Source organism: Homalodisca vitripennis, chromosome 1 (genome assembly GCF_021130785.1).
Source record: "Homalodisca vitripennis isolate AUS2020 chromosome 1, UT_GWSS_2.1, whole genome shotgun sequence".
Classification (NCBI taxonomy): domain Eukaryota; kingdom Metazoa; phylum Arthropoda; class Insecta; order Hemiptera; family Cicadellidae; genus Homalodisca; species Homalodisca vitripennis.
The window spans coordinates 175575164-175601546 of record NC_060207.1 but is presented as its reverse complement, the minus strand read 5'-3'; the positions used below and the strand labels follow the sequence as shown (position 1 = coordinate 175601546).

Here is a 26383-nt window from a genome sequence, read left to right as displayed (position 1 = left end):
GAATTTTGCAACGAAAAAGCTCTTAAAATGGTATATTATGCATTTTTTTACTCTCAGTTAGTTTATGGTATTGAAATATGGGGAAATACATTTAAGAAGAACATTAATAAAATTTTATTAATACAAAAAAAAGCAGTACGTTATATTTCTGGTATTGGCTATAAGGATTCATGTAAACAAAAATTTCAAGAACTTCATATTATGACAGTCCCTTGTTTAATTGTGTATAAACTTTTGCTTTATATGGCTACGTCAAACAAGCTAACATATAAAAACATTCACCAATATAACACAAGGGGTGCAAACAATATTGTAACCAAAAAACTGATTTCCAAACAATATTCATTAGCAACATTATCTCTTGGACCAAAATTATGGAACACACTGCCAAATGGTTAAGATCATCTGCCATTTAGTACTTTCAAAAGACAAATTGGATTTTTCCTTTTGGAACACCCACTTTATGAAGTGGATGAGTTTTTTGGGATTAGTTATAAATTAGATAATTGTTGTTGATTTTGGGAAATTCTTTTATCTGTATTGTAATTAGTTTTTAAATAATTAATTGATTTGTTTTAATTGATATATTTATTTAATATATCACTTCTTTTAAAGATCTGGACGAACTGGAGGATTACATTGCTTTTTAAAACTGAAATGTACAATATTGTGTTTTTCAATGTGACAATGTATGTAATCTTTACCGGTAATAAATGAGTATCATTGAGTATCATTGAGTATCATTACTCATGAATAAAATAACAATAGGATATAAAGAATATTTCAGCAACAACAGAAGCTGAACTCAACATTCTCATTGAATCAACCCTTCCCACCATAGCTACATTATGTGTAGAAAACTCGGTTGCTCCGCCGTGCTTTGGGATAATGTCTAAAACAATGCAGTGCACACAATTGTGCACCTGGTGAGATACTGAGAACACCACTTTCCCTAGATTATACTTGATTTTTGTACTCTGCATGTCTCTGATGTTGAAACAATGCATCAGATTTCAGATGCTGCACTAAGCGGCAGGTGAATTCCATGTTCACATTGAATCAACCCTTCCCACCATAGATACATTAAGAAAATATTGTTTTACATTTTCTTGGTACCCATAGCAGTATGACTTATCTGAGGAAGATTGTGATTGGAACGTGGATCCAATTTATTTAACTTAGTTTTGGAATTATGAGTACAATAATAATAATTTTACACACAAAAATCAGTGTAAACTTTGGCTGCAAAAAACTTTAAACTTAAAGTTCTTAATAAGATAAGATCTCCTACTTCTGTTACTTGGAAGAATTACTTCTCCCAACAGGGCTTCTCTGAAGGACTTGTAGGTGGAACAAGGTAACCATCGGAACTGTGCGGTGTATGGTACTACAAAGGTCAATATTGTGAGTACTAATTTTTTTTTTAATGCCAATTAAAAATTGTTTGAGCCCAAATGTTGTACAGGTGGTAAACCGAGTAAATCATATAATTACATGGATATGAAGGAAAATAAAATAACACATTTTTAAAAACAATTTATATACAAACTTTATTCTGTACATCATGTTTTTCTTCTCTTGCTTGATTCTTTGATGTTACTCAACACCTGAAACAAGCAATTGCGTACTGATTCAAATTTACCAAATGAAATTGTATATTTCCAAATTATAGCTAGCTTCTAGTAATTCAGTTCTACTTGACAATTCCAGTCAACAGTTCAATAACTCCGTTGTTTGCAAATTGTGAGTCTCTTTCTAATCCACATGTGTAGTTTTGAAATTGCATTGACTAATTTTTAAGAAACTAGGTATTAAACATTTTTATTGAATTAACATACACAAACATAACATACATATTTTTCTGTAACCACACATTTTTATAAGACAAGATGCAAATATAGTGGGAATTAACATTCCTAAACAACAAAAAATCATTTAAAACAAATAGTTTTTATATTGCAACTATTATATTCATTTTAGAAATTTCATGCTGTTTCATTCTGTCTCCCTTGAAGTTTTTAAGAGAAAAGTAAAAGAGTTGTATATTCTTATCAGCAGTGAGGAGGCCAAGTCACTGATCTCTGTTGACTACTGATGGATATAGACTGACATGACTGTCCCCTCTTCTTTCCAAACTATAGATGGAAGAACCTAGTATTGCAATAATTATCATATTTTTGTTACTTTTTCACTCTGGTAATTGTTTTCACTTTTTCTTTCTTTCTACAATATTACTAATAATCAGAATTCTTCATTCATATACACTTTAAAAAAATTAATCCACACACTGCTCAAGATAAAAAAAACATAAATAAATAAATGTTTTTCAAATTGAGTACTCAGGTTATTAAAGGCCATGTAGGCTCTTTTCCCACAATATTTCTTTATACTATTGTATTATTTAGACAGTACATAAAATCTAAAATAAATGCTAATTTTTATTTTGACTGACTTAATTTTGATACATGGATTGGTTTTTCGGTATAAGATAATTTTTTTGTTAAGTTATTAGCTAATAAGTTCTTTAATTTTAATTGTTCAGAAATATAAGTTATTCACTGCTGTATTTTCAATTATATATTTTATAAAAACTACTGCGAATTTTGTTTGATTGAATATTACTTAATATTTTTACAAACAAGGAGGCAGACACCCTGGCAGGTTCGTACCAGCAACTATCACTGCTTTCTCGTCTGAGCATGTTAAATCAATAAAAGAATATAAGATAAAAAAAAAAAACGTTGAGTAGACAAAGTTTTTAAAGCTGTAAAAGAGTTCACTCACTTTTTATGGAAAGAATTAGTGTATGTATATTAGTGTTCCTTTAATAATTGTAGCAGTATTTAGGTATTTATTTATATGTTTGTGACATGATCCTGTGATGCAGATTTTCATAACATACAACTCACAAGAAGATTATTTTTAAACCCATCATGATAAGAAAATATCAAATTGATGTATTATTTTAAATGAATTAAAATTTAGCAATAGGAGACAACAGCTAGGACTTACCTCAGAATGCAATGAGGACAAATTGGGTTGTGATGATGTTGCAGTCACAGATTTTTCAAGATCTTGGATGAAAGATGAGTCTTCTTTAGCTTTGACGACTCCTGAGATACCTTTTTGTGGGGGAGGAACTGCTGGCTTAAACACCACCAGGGACGGGTCAAAGTGTTCAAACAGTTGCAAAGAGTCCCTAAGGAACATAAGGAACACAGATTATATACTACAAATTAAAAATAATAACCCTTAAAAAAATTGTAGTGACTAAAAAGCTCTTTGCTCAAAAATGTTATTTAATAAAAATAAAGAACTTACATGACAGGAATTGCCATACATCCAAATGATACAAAACGTATTGAATTGTATTGCGAGTACACACTACACTGCACAAATGGCGAGGTTGAAGTATTATAGCATGCATACTCTGGAGATGAAAATGTTACCAACATCTTTATAGATACTTCACAGAGTGAGTAAACCTCATTCAGATAAAGTCATTGTGATATAGATATATTGTAATAAAAGAGACAGGCAGTATCCTGAACATTGAAGTAAGTGATTTGGTCGGGGGACAGCCTAATGCCCTAGAGGTAAGCAGGGCATCCTACACCCAACTAGATGCCGAAAAAGAAGGCTAGAGGTGATGCCAAAAAATGGCTGGAATCATTTATGGCGGAGTTTAGACCACTAGGTGATCAGGTTAAGCTTTTCTCTTTTCCACTCTCACCTTACATATGGTACCCTTCTCTGGGGTGCGTCTACTGGTGCTAAAGAAATTTTCCTGTGCCAGAAGAAGGTTGTACATGTAATTTTTAATTTTAGTTATAATGATACTTGTAAACAAGATTTCATAGAACACGATATACTTATGCTTCCCTCTATATTTTTCTCTTGTACATTTTAATGTATGTAAAAGAAAATCTATAATTTTTTGATTTGAAAAGCCCAATCCACAATTATTATAACACAAACCAAGACTTGATCAATCAGAAGTTTGCTAGGCTATCAAAAATACACAAAAAAATACATATCTGTATTTGGACATCAAACTCTAATAAGTTACCATTAGTTGTAAGAGACGGTTCTTATACAAATTTTAAAACATCTATGTCTAAGTGGTTAAAACAAAAGGCTTTTTATTCTATTCAAGAAATATATTCCTGTACTGTAAGTGGTTGTATTTTCATGTAATTTGTGCTCTGTTCTCTGTGGCTTCTTATGTGTTAAATAATTTTATAAGTTTATTGTTGTAGGCCATTGCTTAAATTTATGGGTTTATATTTATATTTTAATGTATGTATTTTAGGCATATTTTATCAAACTATGACTGTGAATACATTTTTTATGGGGGATGACATTAAAAGATTCTTGATTCTTATCACTGCACTGAGAAAGGACATAATGTAGACTACAAGGGGGTTCTTTCACTCCAAGCTTAAAAAAAAACTCCCCTGGATATGCTCAACCGAGACAATTCTTAACTCAAAATTAAAGAGTGGGTAATGCTTTATCGCTTTGTCTATCTAGTTGATGAGGTTGTACTTAAGGCCATTAAAGCGGCAAACTTCAGGGGAAATTTGGGACTCTAGCAAGTTGCTTTCGCTATCGTAAGAAAATTGATGTTGAGGATCATACAGATGAAACTTCATCACAGAAAAGCAGCTTCTGCTGCTCTCTGTCATTTGTTTATCTAAGAAGGTTTTTAATCTGGCTCCGATACAGGAACCCTGGAGGGTCAAGGGTCTGGGAGAAATCAAGAGCGTTTTCAACTGCATCTCTCTCAATAATGTAAGAACCTGCACTGTTCTAAGTAATGGAATGCCTACCTTTATTGCAATTTTGTGCTAGAGACATAACCTGAAATGATAATGGTGGAGGACGGAGCATGATATTGGGCTCGATCTATCTACCTTATGTTTCAAAGAATCATCCACCATCACAAGACATGGAGCTTCTAGTAGAGTACTCTAAAGTTGGCAAAAAGCAAATCCTATTAGGTTGTTATGCTAATAACACTAAACACTATAATAATGACACCATAACTACATAACACAGAACATGAATCAACACGCTCTGCCAAATAATAATTAAATAAATCCTTTAATTAACCTTATAACTAGTTTACTCTAAATTGTAAACTTACAGTTTTGCAATTTCTGGTGGCATATGATTTGTTTTGTTGTTGTCATTTGTGACTATTTGTTGAGCAAGCATTCTGACAGACGGATGGTAATGTCTCTGAAAAATACAGTTGTAAACTTTATTCAAAGCATAAAAAAACCAAAGCTATTCAACTCAGCAAATTAATTAGTTGGAAAATGATACTCTCGAATGTTAGTGCATTGGTCTCACTACGTCTAGACTTCACAAAGAACACTAACACGTACATTAACTATGGATTTGCAGCAATATGTTACATCATTGTCCTTAATGCAATATGTAACTATGTTAGAATTTGTATCAGGTCTTCTGACCAAGTTCATGTAGCTCATATAAAATCATATTATCAATGATCAAAGGAGTTTATATGTAAGAATAAGAGTATGCGTCATAGCTGTTAGCAGAACTACCCTGTCTGAAAACATTTTACGTTCTTCTAGAAAACTAATCATAAATTATTTAACGCTGAGTCATAAAACTCTATGATTCACGTCATATTTTTTTAAACTTTCTAAAAATTTATCAATATGCCTTGATTTACTATAGTTATTCAGAGCTTTAAATATACTGACAATATAAAAAAACGAAAAATGATTTGTGGAGTAATAAACTGATGCAACAGAGTATGGAAGCATCTGACGAATGAATGGAAGAACACAATGAAGAGTTAACACACAAACACAAATGGTTCACCCTATCCTGTAAACTTTTTACCCCAAAATCATTAGAGTTCATATTTGGACCACAAGAAACCTATGTAACAAGTTTTTAGGACCTTTCTATCAAGGGTCACAGAAATGAACAAATACTGATATCAACATAATTAAAAAGAAGTCCTTAATAAATTTTATTTTTAGCTCTTGAACTGAAATAGAAAATACATCATCAAAATTGTTCAAAATGCTTCTTATTTCATATATTTATTTTGTTTTAGTACCAAAACTTTGAGATGGGTAATTTTGTGGCGACTACCACTTTTATTTTGTACGCCAGTGGAGAGGACAGTAGCCGTACCAAGCCTTCTTTCAGTTCTTAGCTACAGCTGATCGTGTTGTCTGCCTATTCAGGAAGCTAACCTCGTTTGTGGAACGTTTAGTTACTGTTTTGGTGCTCTTATTTTATCTTATTCTGGTTATTAGGTCTTCTTTCAGTTCTTAGTTACAACTGATCGTGTCGTCTGCCTATTCAGGAAGCTAACTTCGTTTCTGGAACATTTAGTTACTGTTTTGATTATCTTAGTCTAGTTTGTAAGGCATTCAGTCTTCTAGTTTTTCTAGCTAGATTTGTTTTAACAAGCTCTCTTGCCTTATGGTGAAATTAAAAAAATGAAATGAAAAATTCTTTATTTATACAGGCAAAGTTAGGGCCACATGGCCCTTTCTTACACTTAACCTGCGACAATGTAAAATTTAAAAAAATATTAGTGGACAGTGATAAATTACCAAAGCTGGCTGGTATATCAGCATGGTGTAGTGATTTTGTAATCGCACCTAGCATCCTTAAAAGGTCCATGTACGTCCGAAATATAATTGTAATTCACCTGTAGCAGTGTTAGTTCCCACAAAGCTGAACTGGCGGCATTACAGTGCTCTGGTTCCTCCAACTCTGGATTGTAGATGCCTTGACCAAGTGAAGAATCCACATCCAGCAACACATCTGCTCCCATACCCAACTGAAACACAATGGTACTGATTAGCTGAACTGGCAGCATTACAGTGCTCTGGTTCTTCCAACTCTGGATTGTAGATGCCTTGACCAAGTGAAGAATCCACATCCAGCAACACATCTGCTCCCATACCCAACTGAAACACAATGGTACTGATTAGCTGAACTGGCAGCATTACAGTGCTCTGGTTCCTCCAACTCTGGATTGTAGATGCCTTGACCAAGTGAAGAATCCACATCCAGCAACACATCTGCTCCCATACCCAACTGAAACACAATGGTACTGATTAGCTGAACTGGCAGCATTACAGTGCTCTGGTTCCTCCAACTCTGGATTGTAGATGCCTTGACCAAGTGAAGAATCCACATCCAGCAACACATCTGCTCCCATACCGAACTGAAACACAATGGTACTGATTAGCTGAACTGGCGGCATTACAGTGCACTGGTTCCTCCAATTCTGTATTGTAGATGTCTTGACCAAGTGAACAATCCACATTTCTTCATGTGTCGTACATCTTCACCTGAGATAATTAAGGTGCACATTAAGGATAAATGTATTTGTAGATTGTAATTTTATAAAGGATTATTTCAAGAAACCAACTTGAATATTAAGTTTACTGGAATCCTGGTCATAAAACTAAAAAAATTGTATAATTTTTAAAGTATGAAGTTAATCTTAATGTCTGTTGACTTATTGTTTATGAAACATGTATCTTTGGATCTCACTCATGAAAATGTTTTGAATGACATTCACTGCTAATAACATGGTCAGGTTATCTAAGATAACTGTATTTCTTTCAACCACTTAACAGGTTTTTAAAACTAGTTTAAAATGCGTTTAAAAACTTACTTTTTCTTTGATATCTTTTATATATACTATTTTATAGTGTACAGTAATTGATAAAAAAAAACTATTCACTAAGCATTAACTCCTATTTTAGTTAGACTTATACCTAAAGTTCTATATTTTTTATGTTATTAATTATGTTTTTTACAATTGTTACGTAGCTTTTTACATACATAATCAAATTAAAAATTTAAAAATTAAGTCTACTTCAATTTTATTTTCTTTAAATTGGTTAGCTGTAAACTAGTAATGGAGATGGGTTTTTTTATTAGAGATATCTATTGGAAAATTAGTGAAGGTAGTTTCACGATTACTCTGCTATATATTTATATGTGACACTCGTCAAAGAACATAATAAAAAAGGAGAATGTAGTCTGACAAGGTTGTTACAGAGTACTTCTAATGAGTGGGAATGGTGTAGGGACCCTTTCTCAGAACAAAAATCTATAGCAAAATAATTTCATAAAAGTTGGTTGATGATCAAGATCATTTTCTCTTATACCAACTTCGTGTCAAAGTACCTGCATGACTCGCCGAACCAAAGACAGCGCGCCCATGGCTCCATTGTGCAGCAGATGAGTTGCCAGGATACTGAGTCTCTTGGTGAATGCTAACAGCCGCTGTTGTGTCATCTTCTTTCGCCTCTGAATCAACACCACCTCCAAGATTCTCAATACAATTCGAGCATCATCGTACGTTTTGCCTGAGGGTTTAAAAAGAACTTTTACCATGCATACATTATAGCAACTCAAACATTGCATACTTAACCATTAAACTACACACAAGTGTGAAGCAGCCAATGCAAATCGTTCACAAAAGAGTAACTATACCTGCCACTCCTACCTTATTATACTATTCATTAATTAGTTCTGTACCTGAATATAGTATATACAGTAAAATTATCACAACTGAACACCTTCAATTTTTTTAAAAATGTTTGAGTTAAACCTCCCACTTCCGGTACAATTGTGGTGGTATCCATTATAAAAATTGGCCTGTTATAGAAATGGAGCCAATGTTCCAAGTTCATAGTTAAGAATTTCATGGTCAACAGTTGTGACAGCATTATTTCATAATAGTCAACATATATGAAAATCATCCTTACTTTCTGGAGTCAAGTTTTGCGATCGAACTGTTATAGAGAAGTATTTTTATCATGAAAATTATTTGGACCTTTGTATTGATGTAAAGGAAGTGTTCAGAAATATGTGACTATGTTTTAAAGGCACAATTTGTGTGTTAAGAAGATATTTGTTATTATATTATGAGTATTTTTACTTCAATATTAATAACAAAAATGTATTTACCTTTTAATATAATCTAAACTGAATTTATTCTAAAGATAGGGAACTATTACAAAACTCTAGAAAGAAATTAATTGTTGTACAATCTAAGACCCATTGTTTAATAATATACAATTTGTTTTATGAAACAATACATCTCACGGAAGTAGTACCATAAATATCCTTAGCAAGTAGTATTTTTTTAAATAGTTTTTTATTATAATTTAAAATTTAAAAATATATTAATAGTGCTAAACGAACCAGCATGAATGTAAAACATGTTGTTGTAGAGGTGGGTGTAGAAGCGGGACGGGTCAATGTTGAGAGCCTCCCCCTGTCCGGATAGAATAGCAAACACCGTCTGAACACAGTGGAGCTTCTCCCGGGAACGGAGTGACCCTTCTTCCATCAGACCATCCAACACACTTACCAGATCTGCAAAGAAATCCAGGTTGATGCAGTGAGCAAACCTGCGGACAAATGGAGACATTATCACCTGGAGTATTTATTATGATTCACTTATTAGAGCCAATGTAATATAGTATTACATAATAAAATAATATTTAGTACATGTAATACAATATTTACACCGAACAAACTAACTAGAACAAACAAGTGAAAAATACACAAATGTAGCATAACACGCATAGTAATAGCACATATAATTTAATACAGTTATCATAGAAAACATATGTTAGTTTGTAGAACAAAACTTGGGAATATTATTTATTAATTGCAAATAAATACTGAATAACGTCATTAGATAATATTGTTGAAATGAGTACCTTGGATTGAAAATTTGGACAATTTGTTTGTTTATAGAATTTATTTCTAGCTATCACTACTTTCCATAAGAATCTGTAGATATTTATGGTGTAAAAAACTTTTCATATTCAATGGGTAAATTTTTGTCTACATAATGTTTACAAAAACATTTTTAGATGGTGTAGAATTGCACTCAACATAGAATTATAATATAATAAAATAACAATCTAAAGTACGGGAAACCAAAATATTCAAAAGTTTAATTAGTTTTAGATTATGTGTAATACAATACATGCACAAACATTAACATAGAAAACAAAGTCAAACATGGTTTATAAAATTGAGACAATTTGTAGCAGATCAGCAATAAGGAAAAACAAAATTCAAACAAGTGGATGTTCATGACAAATTGGTTAGGGCCAATACAGTTAAACATTACATGAATATAGAGTTTTCATGAACTAAATTAGCTATTAATGGTGAGGATTTGTTGAACACATGTTTCATAAACCTAACTAGATTCATGTGTAGTTTTTAAAATTAAATTTCAATAATGTAAATGTTTATCTTGATTTGAAGAGAACTGAATTGTCTGGTTGAGACATTAGTTACTATTAACGTAAGTTCTTGTGCGATGTCTTCGAAAAGAAAACATAACGTTGTGGAAATAAAAGATAAACTCGAAGCAGTAAGACATGTCAAGAGTGGGACTTTATTAAAAACTGTTGCTGCAGATTTCAATTTTGGGATATCCACTGTGAGTGATTGGGTTAAGTGTAAGGACAAACTCTTAGAACATTTAACCAAAATTCCGAACAGGAAAATGAAAAGTGCGGAACACGAAAAAGTTAATGAAGCGTTGTATCTTGGTTTAATCAACAGAGAGATAAAGGTATACCACTGACCGGACCAGTTCTTCAAGAAAAGACCAAGTTACTTGCTGAACTTTTTCACGAAGATTGAAAAGATTTTGTTGCTATATTAATTTTTAACTTAAAATACAGTCTCATATCATCCAAATTTAAATTAATTCTGGCTTACTTTGCCAAACCTTCTAAGGCCGCACTTAGCACTTTTGATGATGGTGCTTTCTTCAATATCCTGAAGTAAATGGTAAACACCACTTTCATCACTTCTGTCAAATTCTTTTGTTTGCTCTCTTTATTTTCTTCCGCCTTTGTTTCAAGCAATTCCTTTTCCAGCTCTTCCAATTTTTTGGATCTCTGGACAAAAACACAAATATTAGTAAATGCAACACACACAAAAACTTAACAAGGACTACGTAAAAAAGTCCAAACCAACAAAAAAATCGTTTCATCAGAATTTCACATTAATGGCTTAATAAACAAACAAAAACCTATAAGAAGGAAAATAGCCTTGCTATACTTACTTTTCTCTCTCCCTTTTGCTCATCGCCAGAAGTTTTTGCTTGTGTGTCATGAATTTCTTCTGCTTAATTTCAGCCTCCTTCTCCTGGTCTAGATTGACATCCTTGATGCGCAGAGTCAACAACACTGATATCACCTCCTGGTGGACTGTGTGTGATCGAGATTTTACGAGATGGTTGATACGGCGTACAATCTATAAAGAGTAAATCTAAATTACTAAAAGTTTTAAAGCAAACATGTTTATTATAAATTTGTTAGTACTAGATATTTCGTACTATTGTTTTACTTATTCTGTAAATAAAGTATATGAAGGATAATATCTGTTACCTTACACAAAATGTTTTTGAAATATCAAAACATTTTTTTAACTATGGGTTAAAATTGTTGTTATATAAAAACTATAAAATATTGTTGCAGATTAAAAAAGTGCTGAATTTTTAAAACGGTTAAACCACAAATTCACACAAGTTAGAGATGTGACTTCCTCCTGAAAGTTTTGCTGCATCATTTGATGTGTCTCTGTACAAGTTTTCTTGAGTTTCAAACAAACTTAATGCAAATTCGATGATCTTCACATTCAATAATTTTTGAGGAAAGAATCTGACAATGGCTTGAAAATCACTTGCACTGAACATTGATTGACAGGTGATTTATAATTAAAGGTATGAGTTATTCTCTGAGCAAGCTAGAGGGTACAGAAATAGTGCGTATTGAATATGATAACAATAGCTGCTGTAGTTAAGGAGTAATCGTTGAATATTTAATGCTTTCTGGAGATCAATCAATCAATCAATCAAATATCTTTATTCATTTGAATACATCAAGTGTACAGGAATAGTGTCAAAATGCCATCATACATATGGCCAATCTTATTACTAAAAATATTTGCTAGTTTGGTCTTTTTAATGACATGAATTCCTCCAACGAGTATAAACTAAGGCTTATAATATACTTTTTTAATTTGGCTTTAAAAATATTAATATCATTTTCCTTTAGAATATTTTCATGCAAACGTCTTAAAAATACTTTTCCAATGTAATTTGGTTTCTTTTTATATAACTCAAGTCGATGGTGCTCTGTTATTATAGTATTTTTCCATCTGGTGTTGTGAGGGTGTATGTCATTAATTACACTTGAATCAGTTTTTACAATTAAGATTGTTTCATATATGTACATTCCATATACAGTCAAAAGTTCTAATTTTGTAAAATATTCCTTCACAGAATCATTATTTTTCAGACTTAACATAATACGAATCCCTTTTTTTCTGTAGCTTAAGTAGTTTATCCAAGTTTTTTTTTGATGTTGAACCATATAGACTTATTCCAAAGTATATGTGAGACTGAACATGTGCATGATAGACTGATTTTAACATTTGGTGATTACATAGATATCTCATTTGTCTAAGTGCATAAATTCCTGAGTTAACTTTACTTATTACGTGTTTTACATGGTCGTCCCAACTAAGGAACTTATCAATTTTCAGCCCTAGAAAATTTGTTGTATTTACTTCTTCAACTAAATCCGTATTATATAGTACCCTTGGTTTGTCAGTATTTCCATTCTGTTTTGTAGCAAAGGCAACAAATTTAGTCTTTTCAATATTTAAAGTCAGATTATTTGTTTTTAGGAATTGGTTAACTAATGCCAATTTTTGTGCTATATTCCGCTCTAGTTCTTGAAGAGTTTTTGCAGAAAATTTTAAATTTGAGTCATCAGCAAATAAGGTTAAGTATTGGTTTTTATTATTGTTTATTATTTGTGGCATATCATTTATGTAACATAAGAACAGGATTGGACCCAATATACTCCCTTGCGGTACTCCAAATTTTATTAACTGCAAATCTGAATGAATTTTATTTTTTTTGTTATTTTGAATGTATGATAATTCTACAATTGTTTTCTGTTTGATAAATAAGATTCAAAGAGCTTGAATGACGTTTTTGTAACACCCATTTTTTGTAACTTATCAAGAAGTACATCATGCTTAACGCTATCAAACGCTTTAGACAGGTCCATAAAAATTCCTACTGTCTTCTCCCCCTTATCGATTGATTCAATTACTGACTCCAAGAATGAGGTGGCCGCTGTAATTACTGATTTGTTTGCACGAAATCCGTGCTGGGCAATATTCAACATTTGATTCATTTCTAAGTATTCTACTAATCTATTATAGATGGCTTTTTCAAAAATTTTGGATATATTAGATAACAGAGATATGGGACGGTAGTTTGAAATGTTTTGCTTGCTTCCTTTTTTAAAGACTGGTATTATTTTTGAAACTTTTAATAAGTTTGGAAAACTGATATCCTCTATATCTATCATGCAATTAATTCACTATTCTAAACAAAATCTACTTGCATCGAGTGTAATCTCTCCTCGCTTGTCATCCTTGAAGACATTGGTGTAACAGCCAGCCACTACTCCTCTAACCGATTCTCGAGGGTGATCCAGGTATGGGGTCAGCATCTGGACTATGTTACGGCTGTAGTTAAAATATGGGTGGTTAACCAACAGCTCACAAACACAAACCAGCGACAACTCTCCCAGTCTGATTACTTGCTGTAACAACAGCACAACACAATACAGTATCTTAAGACAATAAAATAAATAGACATAAATTTCAAAAGTATAATGTTCTGAGAAATGGCCATTAAAAAGTGTCATTATACAATCCACCTTTAAGAAGTGTAAAACAGGAATAACACAACAAAGTTACACAATAATATAAATATTAGTTCATACAGGTGAGTCGTTGCAACTGATTATTATGACTTATCATGATGTTCCATAACTGGAACTGTTACAGAACCACAACAACTTAAGATTTAAAGGTTCCACTGGAACTGTCATGACCATGTGATAATAAAAAAACGTAAGGTTCCACTGCAGCTGCCACGACAACGAGACCGTTGTAATGGATTCTGGGCTGGTACTGGTACGATGATAACCGTGACTCTACAATAGATCATTACAAGAAACTATATTTATATTCCCGCCTTTTTCCCTCCGCCATTTTCCCGCCTTTTTCCAATACTATTTATTAAGAATTTACTTCTATTAAACACTTTTAAAGTTCGTAACCATTTTATATAGTTTTAATAAAACAACAATTTTAACACATAGTTAAAAAAATGTTTTGATATTTTCCTCTTTTATGTTATTATCGACATTTAACCCTTTGACTACTAATTCTGCAACGCATTCGGAAGCACCCTACATGCCACCTGCAATAATCGTGATAGCCATACGGGAAGCACTATGACGCTAAACAGTCTTCATAATAATTCTCTCGCTTGAATACGAATGTGACCTAGCGGAATAAATAAGATACAGTTTCAAGTAGTTTTCGTTGTTCCCACTAGATTGCAGTTGTTCTTTTATTTATTTCTTTCAGACCCAATTAACAGTATTCAGGTCATATGACGGTATTCAATCAGCTGTTCCAAGTAATCCGCTGATTTTATTTCTGTTTGTGTAGTGAACCTCTGTTTCTGTAGTACAAGTTGTAACCTCACTTTTACGTTACTGGTTGCCTTGATTGTAAAAGTTTAAATAAACATGGCTGTATACGTAAAATGGCACAAGAAAGACAAACAGACAAATTTTTGGCTAAGATGCTTCCCTGAGACTTACTGCTCAGCATTTTCCCTCCACCATCTTTGCTACAGATAAGAAGGACAAGCCGAAGAGAGCATGCTACGTGTACAGATAGACCAACATTGGCACCAGGACACAATGTGCCAGGATTGCGCTGTTCCGCTTTGTGTGTCCGACTGTTTTCGCACCTTTTATACCATCAAAGATTTATGAGGAGACTTGTGTACTGTTACTAACTTGTACCTAACCTGTACATTAGTATGTTTATGAGAAAATGCTGAATATTTTATTTTATTCTCATATTTTGTAAATATAATAACTTTTGCGCATAATTAGATTAATTTCTGTACTTTGTAATATTTAACCCTAACAAAACTAAATAAATTTTGTAATAAAAATATTTTACTTTTACATGTTAGTAAAATAATTTCAACTACTGATTGGGGCGTATCTTAACCAATTAAACAAGTCTGATATGTGGGTGCAGTGAAATGTAATATTGCATTTTGCTGCACAGTTCTGCATCTAGAACATACCGAGGTATGGTCACCTCTAATAGAATATAAAGTAAATTACAAATTAATTTTTTATTCCATCCCTACCAATAAACAAATTAGCACTAAATGTTGCAATAAGTTTTTTGAACAGTTACATTTTTTTCATTTACATATCAGACAAAAACAGATTCTAATGAAGGTAGTTTAAACAAATTTATTCTCATTTCAATAGAAATTTATACTTTGTTCTTTTGTGACTATAGAAGTAAACAATATGTCTTCAGAATACTAACCTCACTGCGCACTCGTGTGTCTCCTTTCTTCTTGTGTAAAATTTTGGCCAATTTTTCTAACCTCATCAAGAATAATCTGTATCCTTTGAGAAGACTCTTCTCAAAGTCATGAAGAAGTTTTGTCTCTTTTTTTACTGTCAAAATAAATCAATTCATTTTCAGGTTTTACAATTCCACATTATATTTTACTTAATTTTAGTAAATACTTAATTAAAGGCACTGTAACTGAAATATGCTAAATAGATAACCTAATTGACAATTATATTACTTTTGTAAACAATATTTTACTTAAAATTAGTATTTTCTATATTTTTGTTCTTATACTGCTGCGAGTCTACTGTGTTCATTCACGGTTGATCGGCAGTACGCAAATTACCAATAGCTAAAACACGTTTTTGTTGTTCTTTGTTCATGAAAACTGTTGCTAGATTATTTTGATTGGATTCTGTAATTTCTTACGTTTATGCAATATCATACATCTGCTGTGTCTATGCATGGAAGTCAACTGCTTGATGGGAAGCAAACAAACAATTGCTAATTTTGGCTTACTTCGTAAGTTTTGTTCTTTTATAAACATTTCCTCTATAAAATATATTATGTTTATATTTTTATATTATAGTGATTTGAAATTTTTCAAACATTGTAAGTTTTAAATACATTTTCTAAGTGGTGTACACTTGTATCAAATAAACTAATGGGTTATATACCCATATTTTTTACAGATTATAAGCATATTTTCTGGAAGCCCATATTGTTATCAATCAAATTAAAGTAGAAGGTGCGAATAAGGCTCAGTTCTTAGGCTATTTCTCTGAACCTCTGCCAATTTTTTAAAATAGAGTCGTTATCTTTGCTTACTTTTTATATAATTCAGACAGTTTCTCAAGGTTTAAGAATTACAAAAATTTTGGTTTGGTGATGATTTTAAAAATCATTCTCAGGCCAAAAACAACTAATTAGGATATGAAATTTGAGAATTAGGAATAGATTTTTTAATATTTGGAATCGGTTTCGAGACTCAAAAATTCTGGATTTGCCCATTAATACTAGTTAGCCACTTTGCTTGATCAGAAATATAGGCTATGATATTAATAAACCTAACAGAAATAACATATTTCTATAGTTCTATGTAAAAAGGAGCTTATACAGATAAAAATATTAAAAAAAAAACACTTGTACATTACATTAAAAAACGAAATGGTTGTGAACTCAAAAAGAAAATCATCATAATAGGAATCAAACAATTTTGGAAATACACTACTCTTACTTAACTGATTTAGGCTACATCGAGATATTAATTATTTAGTATATCGTAAGCATTGCAGATTTAATCTAAATCAATGCTTGTTACAGTTCTTACATTTAACAGTTGAATTCTCCTGATGCTTTATCTGATAAGACGGCAGAATGTCTTTAAACACTTCAGTCAAAGACAGCACTACCAGTTTTTGAACAGTCAGTCGAACTTCTGGCTTGCATTCAGTGATGGTTTCCAGGAGCAAAGATATATTCTTCACCTAGACACAGGAAATAAACTATTAAAATAAGATTCAAATGTAAGGAGTTAGTTATAAACCAAATTGTCCCTATAATATGGTAGAAACTTAAAAAATGTAATTTAGCTATTAAATTAAATTTTAATATTCTTCAAAAATTTCAATTCAAAAAGTTTAAAGAGAGAACTGAAAGAAATTGAAATATAGTTTGGGAGAGACATTTATGAAGTATTTTATACTTTCAAAATTCCACAGGAGTTTCAGAACTATATCTGTTTAACTCATAAAATATGATTTATGGATGACCCTGTATTAAAATAATAATTTATTATAAGTACTCTTTGTTTATTGTTTTCATTCCAATATTAATGTTAGGTCAAATCTTTTAACAGAAATACGAGGGGTATTAGAAAAATAAGGTTCCCTATGCCGCCGAGACAGAATGCGATATGTTGGGAGAAATCTGGCAACACTGTCTTACTCATCAGCTGTCCCTCTCTCTATCCATACCACTCGCGCCTCGCTACGTCCAACAGTGCCGACATAGCTGCCTTCGAAGATGTAGCTCCCTGTCGTTGTTACCGCCAGATGCGAAATTCGTGCTGTGATACGTTTTTTAAATGCAAAACAGATTTCATCTATTGAAATTCATCGTCAGTTAATCAAAGTTTATAGGAAAAACTGCATATCTGTTCAACACGTTCGGAAATGGTGTAGAGAATTCAGTGAAGGCCGCATGGAAATTCACAATGAAAACCGAAGTGGACGGCCTTCAGTTTCAGATGGAGTTGTTGAAAAAGTTGAGACAATACTGCTTGAAGATCGGAGAATCATCATTCACAGGAACAACAGTAAACTCTGACAGATATTGCGACACATTAAGAAAACTGAGACGCGCGATCCAGAACCGCCGGAGAGGAAGATATTCCAGTGGTGTGAGGCTTCTCCATGACAACGCTCGACCTCATGTCTCACGTCAAACTCAATAACTGCTTACAAATTTTGGCTGGACTATTGTGCCCCATCCCCCCTACAGCCCAAACCTAGCCCCAAGTGATTATCACTTATTCCCAAAATTAAAGGACCACTTGGGTGGTCAACGCTTCAGTACCAATGATGAAGTCAAGGAAGAAGTTACTCAAAGGATTGGCGGCAGAATTCTACACATGGGATAGAAAAGTTGGAGCATCGTCTACAAACGTGTTTGGACAGAAACGGTGATTATGTGGAGAAATAGCTTAACTTTTACGTGTTAAATTGGTGTATAACACTAAGTAGAAATATAGAGCTGTCTATTTAAAAAAATCATGGGAACCTTATTTTTCTAATACCCTTCGTACATGTAAATATATATTATAAATAGTCGTTTAATTTATGTTTCAATAAACTAGGTGCCCCAAAATAGTTTTGAGTGTTCAGTGCTGGTCTAGCAAACTAAAATAGTTGTTACAGAATTAACTTGCCTTAGCCTGAGGATCCTCCAAAAGGCCACTAGCCAGAAGGCCAATACGAAACTTGTATTGAGCAATGAGTTGTTCCCTGCGAGCCAAGATCTCTGCTGTACTTAATGGTTCAGTCAAATCTTCTTCCTCTTCCACAACTGGCAGTTCTGTTTCAATGCCTTCCTCCTCGGGCATTTCTTCATCTTCTTTCGTCCCAACATCTTCGTTTTCTTCTCCTTCTTCAGGTTCTTTGCAAAAACAAAGTTATATTATAAGCAAAATAATGCATGTCAGTGTTTAAATGATCTACGTTTTGAAATTAGTATGTAAACGTTAATACAGTTTGTCCTTGTACTTCACCTATTTAAAAGTGGAACTTTTATTGCTTTAAAAGTAATTTGTAAAGAAAAACAATGACAATGTTCCACAGTTACAAGAAAACACTTAAACTAAATTATTATCGCTAGAGTTTAAACGCATTGGAAGCATTGGGATTTTGTCACAAGTAACTTCAGAACATTTTGACAGCATCATATGGACAGTTAATAGAAGTAGTTGATGCAAATTTGAGTTATTATAAATTAACAATATTTACCATTTAATAATATATTATAATTTTAATTGACATAAGTGAAGAATTTATAATCAAATAAATATATAAATTAAGAAATAAACTGCTAAAGTAATGCTCTGAATCAATGATTCAGTTATGTTTTATTTATATGATTTACTTTATTATTAATTATTATAATTCGATTCTTTGATTTTATCTAGAGGCACACTCTGTCCCTATCTAATACTTGTTATTACATGATATAAGTAGGTTTAGATTAGGTTATCACAAATATGTTACTAGTAACACCAAAGATAAAGTTAACCTTGATGAACGCTCACGTGATCTGAACTTGAATTTCGGTACTATCTCGAGAAATGGTTTTCTTTTTTGCCAGAAGTGAGGGGTGGCGTCAAAGGCCAGAGCCTTTTTCGACATTAGATCATGTTGAGACAATCTGGCACATGATCTGAAGTTGTGAAAGTAACGATCAAAAATGTCCCTGACTATCAGTGTGGGCTTCGGTAACCCATATGGCCATTGGTGCCACCCCACACTTCTGGCAAAAAAAGAAAAACACCCTTGAGATAGTATATAAATCAAGCTCTGATCACAAATGGCTAATTTTTCTCTGCCAGATTGGCAAGTAGCCTAACGTAGTTCTCAGGTCAGGTGATCAACATTGCTAGACTGCTTCTCAGTTAGCTTGACTGATATATTTTCTTCTTCACCCCACCAGTTCTAGCCATTATTTGTGTACTTAGCATTTAATTAAATTCTAGATTTTTTTTAAATATGTAATAAAAATAAAGTAACACGGTAATGCTATTTAATTAATTAAAAATAAAAAGTTACACAATGGGAAAATAAAATATGTATAGTTGCAAGTACATATTAAAAAAAAATTCATTGTATAAATCAACGATAAACATTAAAAACAAAAAATAGATATATACTATTGTTATTACTATTTTCTCAATAGTTTTTTTTTTTAGTTAAATTTGTCTTTGGATTACTATAAGCATAATATTTGTCAAACTATATTACATAAAATGTATATGCACAAGTATATAAAGTTTAATGTTTATTGGGAGCAAGTAAAATATGACATTAGCTTGGTAAAGCATAGAGTACCATATGATGAATTTATAACTATTTTCTCAATCATTTTTAAAAATTACATTAGTCTTTGGATTACTATGAGCATAATATTTGTCAAACTATATTACACAAAACGGATAAGTATACATAACAAAATAAAATGCATATGCATAAGTATATAAAGTTTGATGTTTATTTGGAGCAAGCAAAATATAACATTAGCTTGGTAAATCATAGAGTATCTTATGATGAATTTACTTACATTTTTAATTGATATTTACATTGATATCAAATTTCAATACATGAACACCATATAATTATACATTCCTCAACCAGGTTTCATCACAAAAAAGGTAACAATGCAAATATTTACAAACAAATAAAGTACAAACACGACCACCAAAAAATACTGATGGATCACCAGCACAACGTATTAGGTCACATGGCCTGAAAGGATTGTGCAAATAAAAAACAATAACAGATTGTCATAGAAATGACAGTGGCCAACAGTCAACTTGTTGGTTTTGGTACCAACTCTCTTCTTTATATTACTATTTTGTAACGATTTAAGTTTCTACAAAATTTTAAAATAACATCAGGACTAGTGAGTGGTTTCTGACTACATGGTTTGTTGTAGGACTGACTTCATTCGTTTTTTCAATTATTGCTAGACCCTTAGTCTGTTTTGGACTTTATTCTTCATGAAGTTCTACTGGTTGAATGTTATTAGAACAGGAGGATTAGTGGGATTTAAGAGTGACTGAATGTTCAATTAGAAGAAAAATTATCTTTATCCAATTTTTAACAGTGGAAACAAACAGAATAAGCCTCAATAGGTTATTAATTATCATAGCAAGCTGTAAAATGCTAAAATTGGAAGAATCAACCAAATTTAAAGCCATCAATAATTACTACAACGGATGAATATTTACCGTCTTCATCAATGGTGCGCCTCACTAGACCTTCAGAAGTTTTGACTGGTAGTAAGTAACGAGTCCTTTTCGGCTTTTTACTTTCTGATTCTATTTCCTTCTCGTATTCTTCTTCAATGTTGTCATTTTTATCCTCGCCCTTTTTTCCGCTTGTTCTTTTTCTCCTTTGACCTGTTAAAGACATTGAATTGACAATTAACTAAATATCAAATGAAATAAAACTCCTATCCTTTGCTGTACATTTTACTTAAGATCTACATAAATAGTAATTTAGGTTATTTAACCCTTTGGGTTTTAACCATTTTTCACAATTCACTGCTAAAAATGCCAAGACATATTGGCTAGTTGTGATTAAAGAGTACTACACAAAAATTAAGTAGTTTTAAAGAAAAATGCATAGTTCTCTTAAAAAATACAGTTGAATAGACAGTTTTTATTTTAAAGCTTTATTGATCTTTCAGATGGTGTAACTATATTAAAAATGTTTTGTCTGTTTGTAAATAAATATGTGCTTTTTAATATGAATTTATATATTTTTTATAATACTTAAAATTTAAAATCACATACTAAAAATGTTTTTTCAGTAAATGTTTTGTGTGTATATACAGCATTATGTTAACCCTTTCACTGCCTGGCTATTTGTTCACAGCTTATTCAAATACTGTAAAGCCTGTGATCAGCATGTCTTAAAACTGCTAGTCCAGTTTTAGACATTTTGCAGTGTTTGACATAAAAAACAACTCAAATGTTTGATTCATATGATCATTATTACATATCTGTTAATAATGTTAACATATCAGCTACAATTTGCTCTATATTTCTTTAAAGAACCTTAGTAATGGAAGGAGTATTAACATGTTCTATATTATAACTTGAAAAATAAAAAGAGATTTTTTTTATATGGAAAACAATATTTAATATTTGCTCAATTTTCTAAATTATCTCAATATTTGTTACTCAAATAAATAAATTTACTTACAGTAAATTATCTCAATATTTACTTTACAATTATATTGGTTGGCACACAATTTATTTCTGAATCAATAATAATCAGATCATGAAGAAAACTTTATTAATAACATTTGGTGGGCAGTTTTATGAAGTTTTCAACATAATTTAATTTGTAATATTCATAACTTACATAAACAGATAAACATAAAAAATTATTTTTAAAGAATTATAATTTAGCATTGGGTATTTATTAACTGTAAATGCACTTATCAACTTAAACAAAATATTAAGCAGGGATGAAGAGGGTGTAAACTCTTGTTAATTATAACATTAAACGTTTACTTTACAATTATTATAGTAGACTAATTATAATCACTAAAATTCAAAGACTTACGCAAATTTGTTATAAAATGAATAACTTGTGTCCAGCACTGCTTTCTTCAGGAATTCCAGATCTTTGGTGTCAATCATTTCTAGCATACTTTTACCATCAAGAGTTGTGCTCTGTTTCGTTTCTTCATTTTTTAATTTTTTATTTAAATTTGATTGAGAAGCTGAATTTTTTTGCTTTTTTGTTTTGATCTTGCCTTGTTTGTATAGTTTTGTTTTTGTAATATTATTCCTTTTAATTTTACTAGTTTTAGATTTTTTAGATTTCTGAAATGAAACACAATAAAAATTTATAAATTAACTTCTTTGCTTTTACACATTATTTAAACATATTACAAATATACAAACCAAAAATCTTCCTTTTATTATTAACAATATAATCGCTTTTATGAATATAATTTATTTTTATACAGAAAAGGTACCAGGACATCACCTTAGTCTATTACTATAAAATATATTGCTTTGTTTAGTACATTAAGAATGCAACTATTCAAATTTGATGGGAATAAGCCTAAACTTGGATGATCAAACTTCTAAATAAGGCAAACCGCCATTACAAAATTGCTTCTGGTTGCTATTGATATCTATTGAGTCAACTAACAGCACCTGAAGCTCAAGACAGAAACAATAAATAGACAATATAAAATATGTTTAACACAAATTTATAGAAATTTAAGTAAGTTAAATATTCCTGGAGGTTATAAATATAAAATGAGTAAGATCTAATATTAAAGTTAAACATTCGGCCACATAAAGAAATGTGATGCCATTATTGTAATAATTAATACCATGTTTTTGACGTAGCATCCTCATGACGCCACCAGGACTGAAGTATTATTAATCAACATTATCTTGTCAACCAACGCTGTTTCTTTAGTGTTAGTCGACATTTTGTTGTTGACCAAACATACCTTCATAGAACTTCTTATAGCATATTCTATCATATTAATGAGATTTATGCAGCATTAGATTGGGGAAGAGAATATATGTTAAACATAAAAGTGTACTCGTTCAGATTTTTGCTTCACCATCTTCATGTCTGCTAGCAGGTTCATTATCACAGTTTCTTTGGTTTATTTAGTATGGCTCCATGTAAGTAGTAGACAAAGTTTAAAATTACTTACAAAGTAGAATTGTTAGCTATTATTAAGCGGTATGTGCTTCCCGGAACTACTGTAGTAAGTGACTGTTGGCGGACATATAACTATTTACAAAATGAAGGTTTTACACATTTGACCGTCAACCACACGTAAAATTTTGTTGACCAGACACGGGAGCACACACTCAACATATTGAGCGTTTGTGGAGAGAAGTGCGGGGAAACGTTCCAAGGTTCGGCAACATAAAACACCATTTTATTGGCCACCTTGCTGAGTTCATGTTCAAACGGAAACATAACGATAACAAACAAAGAATACACCATATGTTTTGGGCTATCGGTGAAGTTTACAACCGGAAACCATCACAACAGAACACTGATCCAGTTGCCGCTGACTCAGATGAGGACGTTGAACCCGGTGATTACTGAGGTAATTTCTACTTCTATATAGCGTATATTAACTTTCCGGGGCCTAAATTATGTTTTTTTAAATTTCACATACAACTCTAGATTATCGTAGTAAAATATGAAAAAGTTTGGGGTTGACCAAGTAATTGCTCAGAATTACCCTAAGATGGGTTAATCACATCAACTTTTTTACCAAGTTTAAACTTTTTTGCATTTTGTTTGGAGCAGTTAGTAAACATTTCCACAAACCATGTTATATAGCATAGATCTTATATACATATAAATATATATATAAATAAATAATATATATAAATATTTAAATATATATATATATATGTAAATATTTAAATATACATATATAAATATTTAAATATATACATATATAAATATGTATATAAACTTTCAAATAGGGGGTTGTTTTAGATTAAGGTTATGTTTGGTGGTTATGGTTATGATGTAATGTAGAAATATTTTAAGTAGTACTATGAAGAAAATTGTAATAGGCTGATTTTGTATAAAAAATCTATGGTACCAGTAAGATTAAACGCCGGGGCGGCAAATCACGAATTTGACGTTACCAACGTATTCTGCTCACCCTCCTGAACAAAAAATATATATAGTACTAGGGGGTGCAAATGACAAATAACATGATTTTAGGGGGTATATTGATAAGTGGTAAAGTTTCTAATGTTTTAATGTTCAGTTTGTGTGCTGTGTCTGGATAATCTGTTTACTTGAATATTATCTGCGGCCAAGACTGATAGCAGCCTGATAGCATACCTGTTATCTGAGTTGTCCGGGGCATAGGTCAGTTCTACACAAGATATCGTGTTCAGTAGGTCGGATTGAGTGAGTGAGTTTACAATGATGAATCAACCATCCACTAGTTCAACCAACCCTAGTGAATTGTGTGTGTCGGAGTGTTTCGTAGGGCACGTAAAGAGCTTACGTTTTAACCGAAACGAAATTATCTCTTTTTTAATAGAACAGGGCATTTTTAAAAATGAGTGTATTTGTTCGTCGTGCGGTCGAGTGGTGTTTTTAAACCGGGAGACTGTGTCGTTTCGTTGTGATAGACCACTTTTTTGTTGCTGCTGTTTAGCTATATCCGCCAACACACTAATGGTAAGTGTTCTCTGTTAATATCCATCTATATATTTGAGTTTTTCATGATTTATTTAGTTTTTAAACTTTACATAATTGCCTTTGCATTACATTTCAATTTATATTATTGATCAGCCCCTCTAGAATTTTATATTTTACTGATAGGTACTATCTCGAGGGATGTTTTTCTTTTATTGACATCAGCGCGGGGCTGCCGAAGCCCGCGCTGATGGCCGGAGGCACTCTTAATTAATTTTTTTCTCGAAATTAAGAAAAACATTATTAATTTTGATCAAAATTCTGCTCATTTCTGTAATTTCTCATTTACGTTTGAAAAGATGGCGGCGCAACCGATGACGTCATCACGAGGTTCAATCATTGGCCACAAAAGGTCACGTGACGCTAGACGTGGATGTAGAACATGGAGATATTACTGGAAAGTTATTTAATTTTTTATTTTCTAGAACTTCGTTATTTCTCATTTCCACCCCATCAAACCTTATACTTTTTTTTATATAGGACGATTCCAATAAGTTAAGAACGCAAAACTCGTATTTTTCCGCCCCGGCGGTTAATATGATAATTACCAGGTTAGGTTCTCCATATGATAAATAACATTTTTAAACGAAATAACAAAACTAATATATGTGAGGCTTTTACTTACAACTGCCATTTTTAATATTATATAAACTTAGAACAGTATTCCTAAAATTAAAATATAACTCAATAAGATGAAAAATTTCACTACAGTAAAATCACACCACCGATCACAATGTTTACAAGTACTAACATAACCTCAATCGTCCCAACTCATCTTGATCACACCGTCACTATTTCCATCACACAAACAAAACGGTTCAGTCCATAGAGTAAAAAGAAAATCCATTCTACACCACAGTCTAGTATGGCTTGAACGCCCATAGCCATTGATTTTTGAGAGACAGACATTGCATCAATATGGGGATTGTATGACATAATTTTTTTCTTTCGGTAAAGCTTTGTATTATAGCTTTACAATAAATGAATTAAATGTATATTTTTATTTTATTTTATTTTAACCATACAATAATTTAAAAAAGTCTTATACAGAGTTCATGCGTGTAATTAACAACAATGCATTAATGTAAACTAGTAAAATAAATAGTAATAAAGAGAAATAGAATCCGAAAATAACAAGTGTATGTACATCAGGCTGTTCTCTGACTTAATAGCATAATCAAATTATACATAGCAGAAATAATGTAATAGCTAAGTATAATGCAAAAAATACTCGTATGAATAACAATACAAATATTTAATGAAACTAAATAATCATCAATAACAAGTAATTAATCATAGTACAACAAGGACCACGAACATTTTAAGCAGTACGTCACAAGACATAAAATTAACCTAGGAAA

The 26383-nt window shown here is 31.7% G+C and overlaps 1 protein-coding gene across 1 annotated transcript; it reads right to left on the bottom strand.

Annotated features, from left to right (window-relative positions):
• Positions 1–1523: 1523 nt before the first annotated feature.
• On the bottom strand, positions 1524–25836 carry LOC124352758 (nucleolar complex protein 3 homolog). The gene is given in 17 exon segments (XM_046802418.1): positions 1524–1607; positions 3013–3199; positions 5150–5244; positions 6707–6928; positions 6931–7098; positions 8203–8384; positions 9226–9434; positions 10771–10950; positions 11120–11310; positions 13479–13679; positions 15508–15641; positions 16868–17024; positions 18467–18693; positions 21032–21187; positions 21189–21202; positions 22377–22639; positions 25648–25836. Coding segments are annotated over 17 exon segments (2640 nt in total). The 5' UTR covers positions 25657–25836; the 3' UTR covers positions 1524–1562.
• Positions 25837–26383: the final 547 nt, after the last annotated feature.